Below are 18494 nucleotides of genomic sequence, written 5' to 3' on the forward strand. Positions count from 1 at the left end.
GTTACATTTGAGAATTATTTCAAAACTAAAAAATCATACAAATTTGACATTTTTAAACTGATTATTATTTGTTGTAATTCAAAAACCCTATTAAGAGCTTTGGTCACATAGAAAACACATATCATGATCCAGTTTTCCTCAAGTTTCCCTAAGTTTACAGAGTTATGGTTCTTGATTGATTAGAAAATAATAAGAAAGTGCACTTTTATATGTCATTTCCTTGCAATACCATTCAACCAATGCCTATCAAATCTTAATATGTTGTTATTGACGAAAAAAATTTTGGTTGCATTCCATTTTTTCAGATTGATGAAAAAACAAAGATTGTTCCTGCCATTTAGGAGTCATGGTCCATAATTGCTTTAACAATGACACATGTACATGTATGAAAACCTTAGATTGCAAAATGAAAATGACTTCAAAGTGGCTTTCTGACAACTGTAAAATCTATGTTACTTTAATTACATTTCAAGAAATGTTTACAATATAAGTACTGAGAATTGTTTACTTAGGTAAATTCTTTTCTTCAGAGTTCATCAGGAAAAAACAAAATATCTATACAAATAGATATAGGAAGATGTGGTGTGAGTGCCAATGAGACAACTCTCCATCCAAATAACAATTTAAAAAAGTAAACCATTAAAGGTCAATGTACGGCCTTCAGCACTGAGCCTTGGCTCACACAGAACAACAAGCTATAAACTTATAAAGGGCCTCAAAATTACTAGTGTAAAACCATTCAAACGGAAAAACCAAAGTTTACATTCATGAGATACGCTGGGAAATAAAATTCATTCAGTTTAACATGTTTAAAGTAAGAATAAATACTTGAATGCTTGTTCATATATAAATAAAGGTTATACAATAATATACATGTAAATAAAATGTATATACAAAATTTTACATGTATATAAATAAAAGTAAGTCTTGGGTTAAGCATAAACTATCCTTACAAAATATTAGTAAACAATTAAACAAATAATATATGATGGATTTCATTTAAAGACATGACACAATTTAAACATTTGTCAACTATTGCATCATGTCTATATTTGGTAAATTGTAAGAGTACTTTACAAACAATGTGTATCCACTGAACCATGAAAAAAATTAATAGATGAGCAGTACTATAACAGTACTAACAGTACTATAAGTTGGCAAAAATCGCCAGGACTTGAATGCAGTGTGAGAGAGGATTATAGGGTGCATCGTTTCAGTATTCAAATTAGTTAAATGAGCTTTCTTCAAGAACCCCAATCAATACTGCTGATATGGCAATGAAAGGTGTCTTTAGATTATGTTAGTTATCTTAGATGATGTCTCATACAAAAGTTTTTACTGTTATTCAATGCATTGCATCTATTTATTTGCCAATTTTTTGGCATTTTTTAATATTCCATACATTAAAGATGTTGTGTAATTATCTGAATTCCTTGCCATCCAAGTTATTGTAAATTCAGGCTGGTAAATGACTTCAATATATATGCAAACTACCAATTTTAACAGATACAATTTGAACACAGTTCATTTCTCTATCATAAAAATAAAATATTCCTGAGAAATAAACCCTTGTTTTACAAAAATAAATAAATAAAGAGACGAGGAATGATTGATTGCCTATGAGACAACTATATAATTTGTTCATGTGCATAAAGTTCTAAATAAACATCTAAAATGTACCTGTAATATTGTTCACTGTCAATGATGATAGCAAAATAAATACAAAACATAAAGATCATAATGTGTTATAGTAAGCATGAAAAACAAAACTGGTCCTGCCAGTCTATAGGAATAACAAACTGTGGAATCATTATTATTCGTAATATACCAATTTTTGTGGGTTTCGTGGGTACAGATGAACCAGGAATTCAAATGTTCAAAGAAATACATATTTAAGATAGGCCTTGTATACAGAGATTGGCTAAACCACAAAATCAAATATCAAGGAAAATGTAAGTTTTCATCCATCCGCCAAAATTGATACCCACTAAAATAAAAGAATCCACAGTAGATTGACTGGCTTAACAATAACATAGACTGACTGGCTTAACAATATCAATAAATAAATAATTAAATAAAACTCTATAAAAATCAACAATAAATATTTATAGAAAAGAGAAGGTGGGTTAACATTTCTTCCATTTTAAGTTATGACCAACAGTCTTGCTATTCTGATCATATATATACATTGGACCCAAAACTATAACAAGTATAAGACGGTGGTAAAATAAGGTACCATGAATGACATTATGACATTTAAGTGTAAGCATTTCCTTGATATAACAGTGATTAACAATGAAACTTTTGAAGAGTTTTCAATTAATGTCTGGACATTTTAACTGCAAAAAATTTTGAATTTATAATGAAATTTTGACTACATGTATTGCAAATAATGGCTGAGTAACACAATTAAAACATGCAATCTACCATTTAAACTGTTTTGTACCAAAAGCAATTAAAGATTTTCACTGAATCCATTTACAACAAAAATAATGCAAAACGTCATAATTCATAATATGATGGGGAAGAAAAAACTGATGAGCTCATTCAGAATAATGTTTGGGTGACATGTCTTCCTGCAGACTGCCATCTTGCTACTGTTAATTTCTATTTTCTTGTCCTTTATTCTGATCTTCTTAAATCTCAAAATATATTTAAAAGGTTTTATAGTGATTTTATCTCAATCAAAATATTAGCTCAAAAATAAAAACCTTGTGACAACTGAAGTCAGTCTACAGGAGCAGGATTTTCTCATTGTGTTAAAGACCCTATGGTGGCCTTTGCCTGTATTTTTTACTCTTTGGCAGGGTTGTTGTCTCTTTGACACATTCTCTTTTCTATTCCTTATTACAGGATACAAGTAGTTTGGGTAAGGTTTCTCAATCTTAAATATATTACGATTAACAATGGATTATGAAAAAGATTGAAAACATGATATAATTGTGTCACTTTGTCCTGATTTACCCTATATAGTTAAAGTTTGACATTTTTTTTACAAGAATATTTAGCCAGTCATCATCTCATGCTGCATTTAATCTAATACATTCTTGTACATGTATACTGTGGATAAATATATTCATGGAATACCACTCATAAATAGAAACACGAATTTATATTATATTTATATTAGATGTTCATAGAAATATAAAATATATCAAGGTTGTTATGCAGACCTTGTCAAAACATTTAAATTAAATATCATCATAAAAATGTTTCCTCTCAATCCAAAAATAATGGTGTCAAACTAGATAAATGAACCCCCAGTATATACTATTCAAGATACTACTCTTGAAGTGCCTAACAAAATATATTTTCATAACTGAGTGTAGCCAACAATGGAAACTATCAGTGGTTGATATTGAGACAACTTCCATCGCTAAGGTCACAAGTAAATCATTTCAAGTCTTCAACTAGCAAAAAAACCTATCCAATTACTTCATATTTTAAATAAGGTTAATATTAACAAGCAATAGTCAATTAAATAAGTTAACAATTATCACACCTTGATTTATAATCAATTAAATAAGGTAACAATTATTACATCCATATATATATACATGTTTATAAAATTATAAAACAACATATCAGATAATTGTAGAAAACAACATATAGAGATCTAAATACTGGTTCTTGGTAAATGCTTTATGTATACAATAATCTAAAACTATACTTTAATTTTAAAGCTTGTTTCTGATCAACATAACCTTGGTCTCATTCAAGCATGATTCCAAGTGAATGATAATGTAAACAGTATTACAAAACTTTTTGTCTTTAAAACATTTTTTAAATGACTTCTCAATATAAGTTAAGTAAAAAGTTTGTGTGAAAGTTACTTCTCAGACATATGGTTGGACCCCCTTCCCCCTTTATCTTGGGTTGGAACCCTCTTTTTAAAATGGTTGGATCTGCCCCGTATTAATTACGGTACTTTTGTAGAAAATATGGTAATTTTGTAGAAAATATGGTACTTTTGTAGAAAAAAAAGACCCACAGAGTAATGTTAAGAGAATAACAATGACAACTATACAATGAAATAAAAGTGATGAGAAAACAAATCAATTAATTTTTTCTGTCTTTGTACATAAAAAAAAACCATTAAATAGGATTTTATTAGTAGAGCAATTCATCTTATGTATAATGTTCGATGGATCACTTTATGTGTTGATGATACTACATGTAGCATACATAACATCAAATTCAATACATTAAACAGTTAAGTAAGTATAAACAAGCTTCATATTCTGTGATGTTCATTGATGACACTGAAGATGTGTTTTGCTCTTCAAAAAACCAATTCCAAGCATTGAAGATAAAATTACCACTGGGCTTTTAAAGGTTTAAATGGTTTAAGAAAGTTTTGTGGACTATGATAGTACATAATCAAATATTGTTTGTGTACCATTTAAACAAAATTGTTGATCTAGTTGACAAACTTAATCAAGTCTTTGTTTTGGGACCCTTAATTACAAAGAACCATGTCAAAGATAGACCCCTTTTGTATCAAAAAGGGACCTAGATATGTATTACTAAGATCTTGTAATATTTTGACAAATAAAAAAAAGTTCTCTGATTATGCACTTTGATATGAACACAAAGGTTACACTAAAATGTCATTTTAACATAAATATAAGGTGTATGTCTGGGTAATTATTTTTTTCTACTTCCACATTATGACTGCACATCTGGTGCATTAGATTTTGTACTATTAATGTACATGTAATTATATGAAGATATTCAGGTACAATAGTTACATTTGAGAATTATTTCAAAACTAAAAAATCATACAAATTTGACATTTTTAAACTGATTATTATTTGTTGTAATTCAAAAACCCTATTAAGAGCTTTGGTCACATAGAAAACACATATCATGATCCAGTTTTCCTCAAGTTTCCCTAAGTTTACAGAGTTATGGTTCTTGATTGATTAGAAAATAATAAGAAAGTGCACTTTTATATGTCATTTCCTTGCAATACCATTCAACCAATGCCTATCAAATCTTAATATGTTGTTATTGACGAAAAAAATTTTGGTTGCATTCCATTTTTTCAGATTGATGAAAAAACAAAGATTGTTCCTGCCATTTAGGAGTCATGGTCCATAATTGCTTTAACAATGACACATGTACATGTATGAAAACCTTAGATTGCAAAATGAAAATGACTTCAAAGTGGCTTTCTGACAACTGTAAAATCTATGTTACTTTAATTACATTTCAAGAAATGTTTACAATATAAGTACTGAGAATTGTTTACTTAGGTAAATTCTTTTCTTCAGAGTTCATCAGGAAAAAACAAAATATCTATACAAATAGATATAGGAAGATGTGGTGTGAGTGCCAATGAGACAACTCTCCATCCAAATAACAATTTAAAAAAGTAAACCATTAAAGGTCAATGTACGGCCTTCAGCACTGAGCCTTGGCTCACACAGAACAACAAGCTATAAACTTATAAAGGGCCTCAAAATTACTAGTGTAAAACCATTCAAACGGAAAAACCAAAGTTTACATTCATGAGATACGCTGGGAAATAAAATTCATTCAGTTTAACATGTTTAAAGTAAGAATAAATACTTGAATGCTTGTTCATATATAAATAAAGGTTATACAATAATATACATGTAAATAAAATGTATATACAAAATTTTACATGTATATAAATAAAAGTAAGTCTTGGGTTAAGCATAAACTATCCTTACAAAATATTAGTAAACAATTAAACAAATAATATATGATGGATTTCATTTAAAGACATGACACAATTTAAACATTTGTCAACTATTGCATCATGTCTATATTTGGTAAATTGTAAGAGTACTTTACAAACAATGTGTATCCACTGAACCATGAAAAAAATTAATAGATGAGCAGTACTATAACAGTACTAACAGTACTATAAGTTGGCAAAAATCGCCAGGACTTGAATGCAGTGTGAGAGAGGATTATAGGGTGCATCGTTTCAGTATTCAAATTAGTTAAATGAGCTTTCTTCAAGAACCCCAATCAATACTGCTGATATGGCAATGAAAGGTGTCTTTAGATTATGTTAGTTATCTTAGATGATGTCTCATACAAAAGTTTTTACTGTTATTCAATGCATTGCATCTATTTATTTGCCAATTTTTTGGCATTTTTTAATATTCCATACATTAAAGATGTTGTGTAATTATCTGAATTCCTTGCCATCCAAGTTATTGTAAATTCAGGCTGGTAAATGACTTCAATATATATGCAAACTACCAATTTTAACAGATACAATTTGAACACAGTTCATTTCTCTATCATAAAAATAAAATATTCCTGAGAAATAAACCCTTGTTTTACAAAAATAAATAAATAAAGAGACGAGGAATGATTGATTGCCTATGAGACAACTATATAATTTGTTCATGTGCATAAAGTTCTAAATAAACATCTAAAATGTACCTGTAATATTGTTCACTGTCAATGATGATAGCAAAATAAATACAAAACATAAAGATCATAATGTGTTATAGTAAGCATGAAAAACAAAACTGGTCCTGCCAGTCTATAGGAATAACAAACTGTGGAATCATTATTATTCGTAATATACCAATTTTTGTGGGTTTCGTGGGTACAGATGAACCAGGAATTCAAATGTTCAAAGAAATACATATTTAAGATAGGCCTTGTATACAGAGATTGGCTAAACCACAAAATCAAATATCAAGGAAAATGTAAGTTTTCATCCATCCGCCAAAATTGATACCCACTAAAATAAAAGAATCCACAGTAGATTGACTGGCTTAACAATAACATAGACTGACTGGCTTAACAATATCAATAAATAAATAATTAAATAAAACTCTATAAAAATCAACAATAAATATTTATAGAAAAGAGAAGGTGGGTTAACATTTCTTCCATTTTAAGTTATGACCAACAGTCTTGCTATTCTGATCATATATATACATTGGACCCAAAACTATAACAAGTATAAGACGGTGGTAAAATAAGGTACCATGAATGACATTATGACATTTAAGTGTAAGCATTTCCTTGATATAACAGTGATTAACAATGAAACTTTTGAAGAGTTTTCAATTAATGTCTGGACATTTTAACTGCAAAAAATTTTGAATTTATAATGAAATTTTGACTACATGTATTGCAAATAATGGCTGAGTAACACAATTAAAACATGCAATCTACCATTTAAACTGTTTTGTACCAAAAGCAATTAAAGATTTTCACTGAATCCATTTACAACAAAAATAATGCAAAACGTCATAATTCATAATATGATGGGGAAGAAAAAAGTAAGTTTTTCATAATCCTTAATTACATGTAACAACTTTTTCTTAGTAAAATTTGTAGAATTTTGACAAGATAAAAAAAAAATCCAAATCTATTTCATCTGTTTGTAAACCTACTTTTTTAAAGGAAAAACAGTGGTTCAAAAAGCTTGACAGTAAAAATAACATTACAATACTTTATACATTGCAAATATACAATATGCTCATATTTATGTTTTGTCTGAAAAATGAGTCAACTGTACAAGTGAATCGTTGAAATAATTAAAAAACTCAATTGATTTATAATCCTTATAAACAGATGGAAAACAATAAAATGTCTAGTACTACAGGAAAAGGGGAATTCATGAACATGCTTCTACTTTACATTGTTAATTGTTTCAAATTGTTTTATTTTTTCAAATTTATTAAACCACATTTTGTAAAATGTGAATTTGTGTAGTGGTGTACAGTTGTTATAGTCCTTTATACAAAACTATTTTGTTTTGAGAATAAATTCTGATATAATGTACTCTCAATAAAAGATAACGTAATACAATGAATAAACATATCACAAAGCATACCTTTAACAATAACAAAACAATAATTCATCTAGAAGAAGAACGTCAACTCTAATGGTCCCTTGTTTGCTCATCAAAGAGCTAAAAAAAAATAATAATAACAAAATTGTATATTGACTTGGATTTGAGTTTCTTATACATGTATCGGGGAAATTTTGAACAGCCAGAAGTTGGACAGATATTTTTTTTTGTTGTAATTTGTATATTTTTGACATAAGGACAGAAAACAATCAAGCAGGATTACAAACATATACAGTTTCCAGTATGGGACAGATAGTTAGTCTCTTGGTCTTTATCCCTTTTTTTAAGTTGATAAAACATATTTTAACTATAAGACAATTGAAAAAAAAACAGAAATAGTAAACAGAAATTTCAGAATTCTGTGATGTAAAATGAAAAATAACTTTAAAAATAAGATAATTAATGAAACAAAAAACAATATATATTCAACAAAAGGCATTTGTAGAAAACTCCCCTGTTACTCCTTAAAATTTCCCCTCAAATACATTCCACTGCTCTAAACAAAATGTATAAGAGAATGGTGAATATTTATGAATTGCACATTTAGTAAATCAATAAGGGACCAACAAAGCTACAGTTCACACACTGTACTTCATTGAAATGAAAAAATAATGTCGTAAAGGAAACAGAGTTTACATATTGCTATATCATGTATATCTAATGCTGTTTACCATTATGATGAAGCTGGTGTCTTTCAGGTAAAATCTTAAATCTAACATACATATGAAAGCCCAAAACTATTATAATATTACCAAGTAAGACTAGTAAAACTGCTCCAAAAGAACCCATAAAAGTGGCATGGTATGGACTCATATCCATTTCATGTAAATCTACATATACAGCATCCAACTGATTCAAGGTTACAAATAGTATACATATATGAAAAATCTGGTGGCTGTGACCTAAAAAGTCAAACTTCCCTGGGAAGAATCGTTGTGGTATATCTGATCCAAAGAAAAACCCGGCAAACATGAACCAAATTATCTGCTGTATATGGTCATGTATACTAGAATCTGGTTCATTTAGAAAGAAATATAAGTAGATTCTATGTAGTATTGGCAATATTAAGAAGGTGTAAATACTGGCCACTGGTATTAACTGCCACAGTTTTCTGGTAAAGGGATAAGGTCTTGTGTAACGGACCTTTGAGACACTATTACAGAATGTCACCAACCATCCTAGGAATATTCCTATAGGAATGGCATAGGTATCAATCATGCCACCTTTCATGCTATTCTTGATACAGTAACTGTAATGTAGCATCACACTACCGAAACCAAACAGACCAATTCCTGCATAGTCAATCATAAATCCTGTGTAATGGACCAGCTCGGATTTGTTCGAGAAACAATGTGCAAATGTACTGCACATGTACATCACGGTCATAGTGAATAGACCTGCATACAGTGACCATTTCTTTGGATCTGTAACACCAAACTCAATAGCAAAGCCTATCACCCGGGAGATTGTAAGGAGAACCCCAATCAAATGTGTCCAAACATTCATACATTCATTGTGTTTTTGAAATAAGCTACAAGCATAGTAACTCCATGGCTGGTGTATATGTCTGAATCCTGTCTCTACATGGGGTTCATGGTACAGTAATGGTACTTCATGTTTTGTTGTGGTTGGCTTCAGACCTTTGGTCAATCTATGGATGGGCATTGTTTGGACTACAAAATAAAATAAAATATCATTTTAGGAATTTCTCTTAAAAAAATCCACTGAATGTGACATTGAAAGAAAAGAATACTGTATCATTTAGATTGTTTAATATATGACAAACACTAATATAAATGATAGATGTTTAATTTTATTTTGATGCTTTCGTTTACATAAGTTAGACAGGAACAAAGGGCTAGTCTTGATTCAGTACAGTTCATTAAATTCCGATCTGCTATATAATTTAACCATTCCTGATCTTTTCCCATGATTTTTGGTATTAGCGTTTCCTTTTGTCAATTTCATATATACTTTATTTCGATCTTCCTTTTGATTTTCACTTAAGTTTATTTTTTTGACTAGCGCTTTAACTCCTTCCAAAAATTTCCACATTTTATATTGTTGTGAAGGACGCTCACCCGAGATATTAGTTTACTTGATCAATTGTAATACCCCCCAGTACTGTGTAATTAATTTCTCAGGTAAAGTGTTTTGTAAACAAACGGAGATTGTGATGCAATCTGATTTTTATCAACAAATTTCTACTCAGATCGCTGGTGGTCCAGCTGACAAAATCTACTGGTCTGATGCACATTCAACTGGTCCCTGACTATCGGACCAGCGCTAATTTCAACCCCTGTGTGTCACTAACATATTTATGGTAATTTTACAAAGAAATTTTGACCTGAAATTACCTGCATTTATAATTCTCTTGCTTTTCATTACTTTCAATAGAAATAAATAAACAATCAGCACTTATTTTTATAATTTATAAACTTTGGACAGAAGTTTTTATGTTTGATAAATAAGTAATTGAAATTCAGTTCTCCTTCAATGTATGTCAACTTCACAAGATAGAGGTCTTTGTCTGAAGCAAACTGTCGTGTAAAAAAAGAAGAAATAATAACTGCAAATTGATATATATATAAGTCAGGCTCAGTTGAATGAAAGATTTTCAATTTTAAAGACCAAGTTCACTTGGCGATGAGTCTTTTTGCACATCATGTTCAATTAACTTTTTGATTCTTCTGGTGGTCTGCAATATGTTTGAAAACATGCTTAGTGTGTGAGACTCTCAACAAAATAAATATATGGACTGACTGTTATAATGAGTTATAAGACTCAGAGGTACATGTGTATTGAAAAAGCTAACATAAATCACACCTTGTGTAGGTTATAACCGTGGATTGAGGATAAAGTGTATTTATTAAATTTATTGGTGCTTTGTTGATAACTACATAAACAGGTCATATATTTAACTTGAAAGTATTGTCAGACTCAGCTGTCATAGCTGAGGGGTAGATCTCCCTCTTCAAGTTTATAGAGGTTGGCAGGTACATGTATGCATTCTAGTTGAAGCTCCAGTCTGGGTACCAAAGGTGTTTGGGAGGATAAAAATCACCCTTCTGATGAATTGAAATTTCCAGTGCCCAGTCAGTATCAAAACTGAGACCCTCAACACTGTAGCCAAACCTACATATCACAGAAGGCCCAGACTGCACATCCCGAGCTAGTCTAAATAATTATGACGTCTAACATCGCAGGAAGGTGTCAAAGCTAACATTTTAAAAAGCCTTGCCCTTCCAGAAGTCATAGTTATTTGGACTCTAGCGGCAAGAGCTTGTCTTTTAGATCTTTTATTAGCGTATTTAAGGCTGTAGAAAGTTTGGCCTTCAAAAGTCAACATATTCATTGACTTTATACAAAAAATTCGCCTTTTTAAAACATTGAATGTTTCACAAATAATACGCGACAACAAAGCAAAATCATTTCTTAAAACACTGTGTAGCGCTTTGGCACAACACACTGCAAAAAAAATATTTCTGATTGATGCAGTGGTATTGTCATAAATTGCACTGGAGTGATCAGTGGTACAGCAAACATCGAATTCCCTCACACAATGCTATCACACACTATATTAGTATAAGGGAATTAAGCCGGGTGGATGTTAGTATTGTTATACAAGAAGTCGATGGAACCTTGTTCTTATTTGGTACAAAAGATTCACATCTTGTCTTTTTATATTGTAAGGTTATAGTGAATCAATTTACCTTACTGCAATCGTAAAATATTGCAATACTCCCGGGCTTCACTTGAAAGCCTTCCGCATTCGCCTAGCTTTGGCAACAGGAAAATAAAATGTGTTGTAATATTGCGTCATACGAAAAAAAAGATGGCGGAATAGAAGGTTCACCTGCACAGCACTCCCAATATTTTTAGAGTTTTAGTTGTTTTAAAGCACAAAAGGTTTTACAAAAAACTGTACAGTTTCACCCTACACACTTTCTCACGCTTCGTAGTGCATTTTAGAGTTTTAACCTCCTGCAACAAATGACATTTTAAGGTTTTAAATGCGTCATGGTTGAACAATTTTTACCGGTGCTTTTATCCTAAACCTGTAGATAATCCTGTGTGTTCGCTTTTAGTGTATATATTTGACATTTATCGTTTTTAAAAACTTTTATTGATGAGCACTTCGTAAATAGCGCACTAAAAAATATATATTTATTGAGAAGTAACTTTTAAAATACAAAACCGGAAGTGTCAAACTTTTAAATATGGCGTCTCCCATTACTGTGCGGAAGACAAACAGAACGATTGTACGCAAAGAGATATTCACACCCAGTAGAAATGAAACATCGATGAAATATAAACTTAATGAAAGAACAGCATTACTTAAAAAGATAGATGCTGCGAAAAGAGATTTTGATGTTGAAATCGAACTTAAAAGAGGTACTTTGGTGATGTCGTTTACACCAGCTGCATATGAAGTATATAAAAGGGCTATAATCAAATATTATGATGAACATCAGAATAAAACATACATTAAAACTGTCAAATCTAGTAAAACTAGCAATAAGACAATTGGAAAAGCAATAGTAGAGGAATCGTTTTCAATTAGACAGAAAGAAAATATGAATATTAAATGTAGACAATGGTTTAGAATCAACATGTTCAATACTACTAGTAGAATGGATATCAATGGGCGTCAATACCAGCAATTTATTTGTGAAGACCTCCCAGAAATCATAAAGACTATAGATATGGCAAATGTGAAACAAATCAATGAAAAGATAATAGAAATATGCGAGCTTGTACTTTCAAATCAGGCAGTGACTGAATATAGTAGTAAGAACCATAATACAGAAGATAATGATTTAAAATGTGAAAACCCAAACAAGTTACAAATAATAGGTAGAAGAAAGAACATTACTACGCCTGAAATTGAAACTAATAAAACACAAAGTGAACAAGAAAATATTGACCCACAAATTAATCATATCAAATGTCCAGCATGTTTTTATGATGTCAACAATGAGGACTCTGTTGAATGTACAAAATGTTGTATGTGGTTACATAAAGAATGCAGTAATCTCACTGAAGAAGAATTTGAAAAACAATCTGAAGACACCAACCTGACATATACTTGCCCATTGTGTGAAAACTTAGAAGATATATTTATAAATGAGAGTTTTATACAGTTTGAACTAGAGAACGACCGAGAGGGAACAAACACACCTCTTAATATAACATTCAATATTGAAGAAGAAGAAGAAGAAGAAAATGTGCACATAGCTAAAAACAATAGCAATCAACAACAAGAAAATGAATCAAAAACAGAAGTACATGTATCCTATAATCAACGAGACAATCAAGAACAACTGGTAAATGATATAAATGAAGAGGAAACTAAAGTGAAAACAGTGGTGCCAGATGAACTAAATGAAAACTTACCCACTCACGTAAGCGACCATCTTTCTCATAGCCCGATAAACCTTAAACCGAGGCCAAAAAAAGGGAAAAAGAAAGAAACTATAGAATTAGAACAACAACTCACAGCTAGCAGAGCAAGAATTATCATGCTAGAGGAGCAAAACAGGGACTATGAAAATACAATCAGCCTCATTCACTGTAAATGGAAACAACAAACAACAGGCAAAGAAAAAGATGAAATTCATCAATGGCAAAATTCTGCCTTACAGGACATAAAAACTAAAGTGCAAATGCTAGAAGAATCAATATCAGCCAAGTTTACAACAATGAATATGGAATTCCAGCACAAATTAGACATTCATGAGATAAAACTAAAGCATGAACTTGAGATCAGAGATCTAAAAACTGAAATAAACATGATGAAACTTCATGATAATAGACCGAACTATGAACAACATGAGAGTAAATGTGCATGTAAAAATAACAATGAAAAATTAGTGAACAATTCTCAGCCAAGCTTACAAAATCATAAATCGTTGATAACTGAGCACAAGACAGAACCACTAATAAATCAACAAAGATATGTACAAAATATAGAAAATACTCAAAACAAGAACCAACATTATATGATGAATCAGCCACAAATGCCTGCTGCAGGACAAAATCAGTTGGGACCTATATTAACAAAGGTATTTCCATTTCAACATTCACATGTACCCATGCAAGGTCAATATCAATTGAGACCAATATTGACACAGAGATTTCCAGGGCCATATCAACAACCACAAGAAATACGTAATATTCAAGGACAAAATCTCATGCACCAAGTGAATTCTTATAGAATGAACAATCAACATAGTAGTATACAGCAAGCAAATATGCCTATGGTAAATCACTTTGGAAATGTGCGACAAAATGACCACCAAAAATACCATCAGCAAAATAAACGAGATTTCCACCAGATACCAACATTTTTAAATCAAAGTAAGATGAAAGCACCAGAAAGTATGACACTGCCAAATTTAGAGAAATTTAAAACGCAACAACCACGAGTTATTCCGACAGGAAAATATCCAAGAGAACTTCTTAAAAACAATACACACAAGTTGAAATCAAACTGTGATAGACCCAAACAGAAACATTCAGACTCAAGTGAAAGTGAGCAAAACACTAACATTCAAAGTGTAAAAGTAACTGAAAATAATGCAAACTCAGGAAATCAAGAACAAAGAGATTCTACTTCTTTTTTAGAGCACGGCCGAGCCTCAACCTCGAATCATCCGCAAAAAAGGAAATCACTATAGGTACATTAAATATACAAAATGCTAAGTCAAATGAACTTTATTTGAAACAAGTACTAAAGAGATGTGAAATTTTATGTATTCAAGAACATTGGTTATATTCATCTGAGAAACATTACCTGAATGCTGTCAGTAATATGCATGAAGTAGAGGCAAAATCAGTTGATGACAATATCGACACTTCAGATATTATATGTGGAAGAGGTTATGGGGGGGTGGCTACGTTCTGGAGAAAAGACATTGACAATGCAGTGAAATATATGCCAGATGGAAATGAACGCATAATTGTACTAACAGTGAATACGAAAGATCACCCAATATGCTTGATAAATGTTTACATGCCATCAGGAAATGAAAAATGTGATGAGAAATATAAAGATATGCTAGCTCAGCTGGAAGAGATAATTGAAAAATATCAGGAAAAATATCAAATAATGCTTTGTGGAGATTTAAATGCGTCATTGCATAGAGACAATAGATCAAGAGATATGATTTTAAAACAATTTTTAACCAACAACGAATTGGAAATGGTACACAACTATCCAATTAAACCAACATTCTATAACCATAATAAAATATCTAAATCACAGATAGATTATTTTCTTCACAAAAAAGCTGAGAAGAATATAAGGTACACAGTATCTATATCAGACATGGAGCCTCTAAATGTTTCTGACCACACAATTGTCATAGCGAAAGTTGTAGGAACATTGAATAGAAAACAACGGCAAATAACAAAAATAGTTAAACGTCCTGATTGGAGAAAATGTGATAAACAAATATACCAAGAAGCCATCACAACTAAACTGAAAGAAATAGATCTAACTGAAATTCAAACAACTTCAGAAGCAATCGAAAATTTAGAGAATATCCTACATCATGCAGGAAACCTTTCTATCCCAAAGTATAGAAAACAAACAGTTGTTACAACAAAAGGCAAAAGTATTTGGAACCAAGATATAAACAATGCTTCTCGAAAATCTAAAGAAGCCTTCTACATGTGGAAGCAAGATACGCAAAATTACGAACTCAAGAATGAAATGCAAACTGCAAAAAGACGATTAAGGAGTGCACAACGTAGGGCACATGCTTCGCAAAGAATAGCACTTACAGAAAAAATTATGAAATCAAGCCAAAGTGATAACAAACTATTTCATAAATTAATTCAAAACCAACGAAGATCTGATACTTCAAATCCTGACATTATGGTATTCAATAAAAACGCCTTAGATAACCCAGAGGAAATTTCAGATGGATGGAGGGACTATTTCTCAGAACTTTTTAATAACAACATTGAGAATGAGACTGGTGCAGAAAAACTTAACCTCGTAAAGATCCAAAATGAAATCATTGAATCTATAGAAAAAGAAAATCTACAACCAATAGAACGAGCAACTGTAGATGAGGTCCAGTCATCAATCTGTAAGATGAAAACAGGAAAGTCACCAGACGTTAATGGAATTAGCTCAGAGCATTTCAAGTATGGACCAGAAGAGATTATACCATTTATAGTATTTATCATCAATTTAATCTTTGACAATCTAGATGTGCCAGAAAAAATTAAATCTGGAACAGTTACTCCAGTATTAAAAACCGGCAAAGACAAGATGTACCCAGAAAATTACAGGGGTATAACAGTTACGAATACTTTTTCAACTGTACTTGAAAGCATATTAAAAGACAGAATTGAACCAACTCTACTTCCAAAACAAAGTAAATTACAACGTGGTTTCACAGAAAAGGCATCATCTCTAAATACAGCGTTTATTGTTACACAAACAGCAGACTGTTATAAGGAACTTTTGAGAGAACTTTTTCTACTTACCCTTGACGCCCAAAAGGCCTTTGATAAACTCAATCATGAGATACTTTTTAATAACTTATATCATGACGGAATTTGTGGTGGAATTTGGATACTTTTACGTAATCTATATAGAAATATGTCTATACAAGTGAAATGGAATAATAGTCTCTCAGGTGAAGTGAAAGTAACACAAGGTGTAAGACAAGGAGCAAAATTGTCAACAATGTTATATAAGAGATATAATAACAATATACTGAAAGCATTAGAAAGATCTGAAATTGGAGCTGAAATAGGAAACATAAAAGTAATGGCCCCAACGTGTGCTGACGACATAGCTGTATTGGCAGAAAACCAACATGAAGTACAAGCATTATTAGACATTGTTGAAAACTGTACAAAAAGAGACCTAGTAACTATAAACCCAGACAAGTCAGATTTGGTACCGATCACTAAATGTCAAAGTAACTTTTCGGTATACCTTGGAAAAGATGAGATAACCCAAAAGAGTGAAACAAAACATCTAGGACTAATACGAAATAGTAAAAACAAGCTGAACACTGAAGATCGACTAAAACTAGCAAGGAAAACTCTGTATGCTTTACTTGGACCTGGACTACATGCAAGGAAAGGCATGTCTCCAATAGTAGCCTATAAAATATGGAAAACATATGTCATACCACGAGCATTATATGGAATAGAAGTAATGAATTTCACTGAGTCAGATATCCTGAAATTAGAGCGACTACAGTTGAAAGTATGTAGACAAATTCAGGGTCTTCCAGACAGGACAGCAAATATTGCCACTTACTCACTTCTAGGAGTGGAGCCAGTCGAGGTTGTAGTAGACCGACTGATATTAACATTTCTAGGAAATCTCCTTCACAACAAAGAAACTTTAGAATTCAAAATTTTAGAAAGACAATTAAGTATGGCAAAACGCAATGGACAAAGTTACATTATTAAGGTTATTCAGAGATTAGAGAAATATGGTTTACCAGAAATCGAAACATTATTAGAGAAGGAATTAGATACTCTGAAATGGAAAAAAACAGTAAAGAAACATATAATACACTACTGGGATGTTAAGTGGCAAGAAGAGAAACAACAGAAGTCAACCTTGAAACTACTAAATATTCAGTCATATGCTATAGGAAATGCTCATCAGATATGGAAATCTGTACCAAACTGTCATATTGAGGTGAAAAAAGCTGAAGTAAAAGCCAGACTGCTTACAGGAACTTATACTTTACAAGTTAATAAAGCCAAGTTTAGTAATAATAAAGAAACAGCAAAATGTAAAATGTGCCAAAATGATACAGAAGATTTAGAACATTTTTTATTGATATGTGATAGATTAGAGGATGTACGAAGAAATCACTTGAACACTCTAAAATGCTATATAGAAAACATTAAAAAAGGAACATACGAAGATCTTGATAATAGACAACTAATGAAACTTATTCTTGACTCTACATGTGAAAGTGTGAGAACATCTATTCGCTTAAAAAAGGACAACTATACTGATATTGAACAAATAACAAGGACATTATGTTATGGACTACATGTGAGGAGAACTTATCTCCTAAAAGATGAAACATAAGAAGTAATATTATAGACAGTGTGTAAATAGACTTAAAGTATGCCAAATGAACAATGCTTTTAGTATACGCAATAGCCAAGGGTGGTGGGAAACTGTACAGTTTAACGTAAGTTGTAAATATATATATCCTTTCTTAGACTATACTTTAAAATTTATGTATCCCTTTGGGAGTGCTCCTGAGAGAGGAGGAAATTACCAGTAACAGTAACAGTCATACTCGGATACGGCGACGTTTAATTTCCGGAATTGCGTTCTAGCCATATTGATTTTACAGTTCGTTTTGTTTTTGTATTGTACAGTACACCAGTGTCCATTTGGACCACATCTTTTTTTTTTAAATCTGATATAATTCATTGGCTGTTGTTTGTTGCTGTGTAACATCATGGACTTTCTATACTAACTTAGTATAAAAAGTCCCTGGTTACATATTTGTTTTTCATTCATTTTTTGTAAATAAATTTAAAGGCTGTTAGTTTTTTCCTTTGAATTGTTTTGTATTTGTCATTTCTGGACCTTTTATAGCTGACATTGCCTTATGGACTATGCTCATTGTTGACC

The 18494-nt window shown here is 31.2% G+C and overlaps 1 protein-coding gene across 1 annotated transcript; it reads right to left on the reverse strand.

The window, feature by feature from the left end:
- Positions 1-3866: 3866 nt before the first annotated feature.
- On the reverse strand, positions 3867-11674 carry LOC134695527 (membrane progestin receptor beta-like). Its single transcript, XM_063556810.1, has 2 exons — positions 11569-11674; positions 3867-9528 (listed from the first exon to the last, which is right to left on the reverse strand). Exon 2 carries the CDS (start codon positions 9518-9520, stop codon positions 8513-8515), a length of 1008 nt encoding a protein of 335 aa, XP_063412880.1. The 5' UTR covers positions 9521-9528; positions 11569-11674; the 3' UTR covers positions 3867-8512.
- Between the last annotated feature and the right edge of the window lie 6820 nt (positions 11675-18494).

This window comes from Mytilus trossulus, chromosome 1 (genome assembly GCF_036588685.1).
Source record: "Mytilus trossulus isolate FHL-02 chromosome 1, PNRI_Mtr1.1.1.hap1, whole genome shotgun sequence".
NCBI classification, from domain to species: Eukaryota; Metazoa; Mollusca; class Bivalvia; order Mytilida; family Mytilidae; genus Mytilus; species Mytilus trossulus.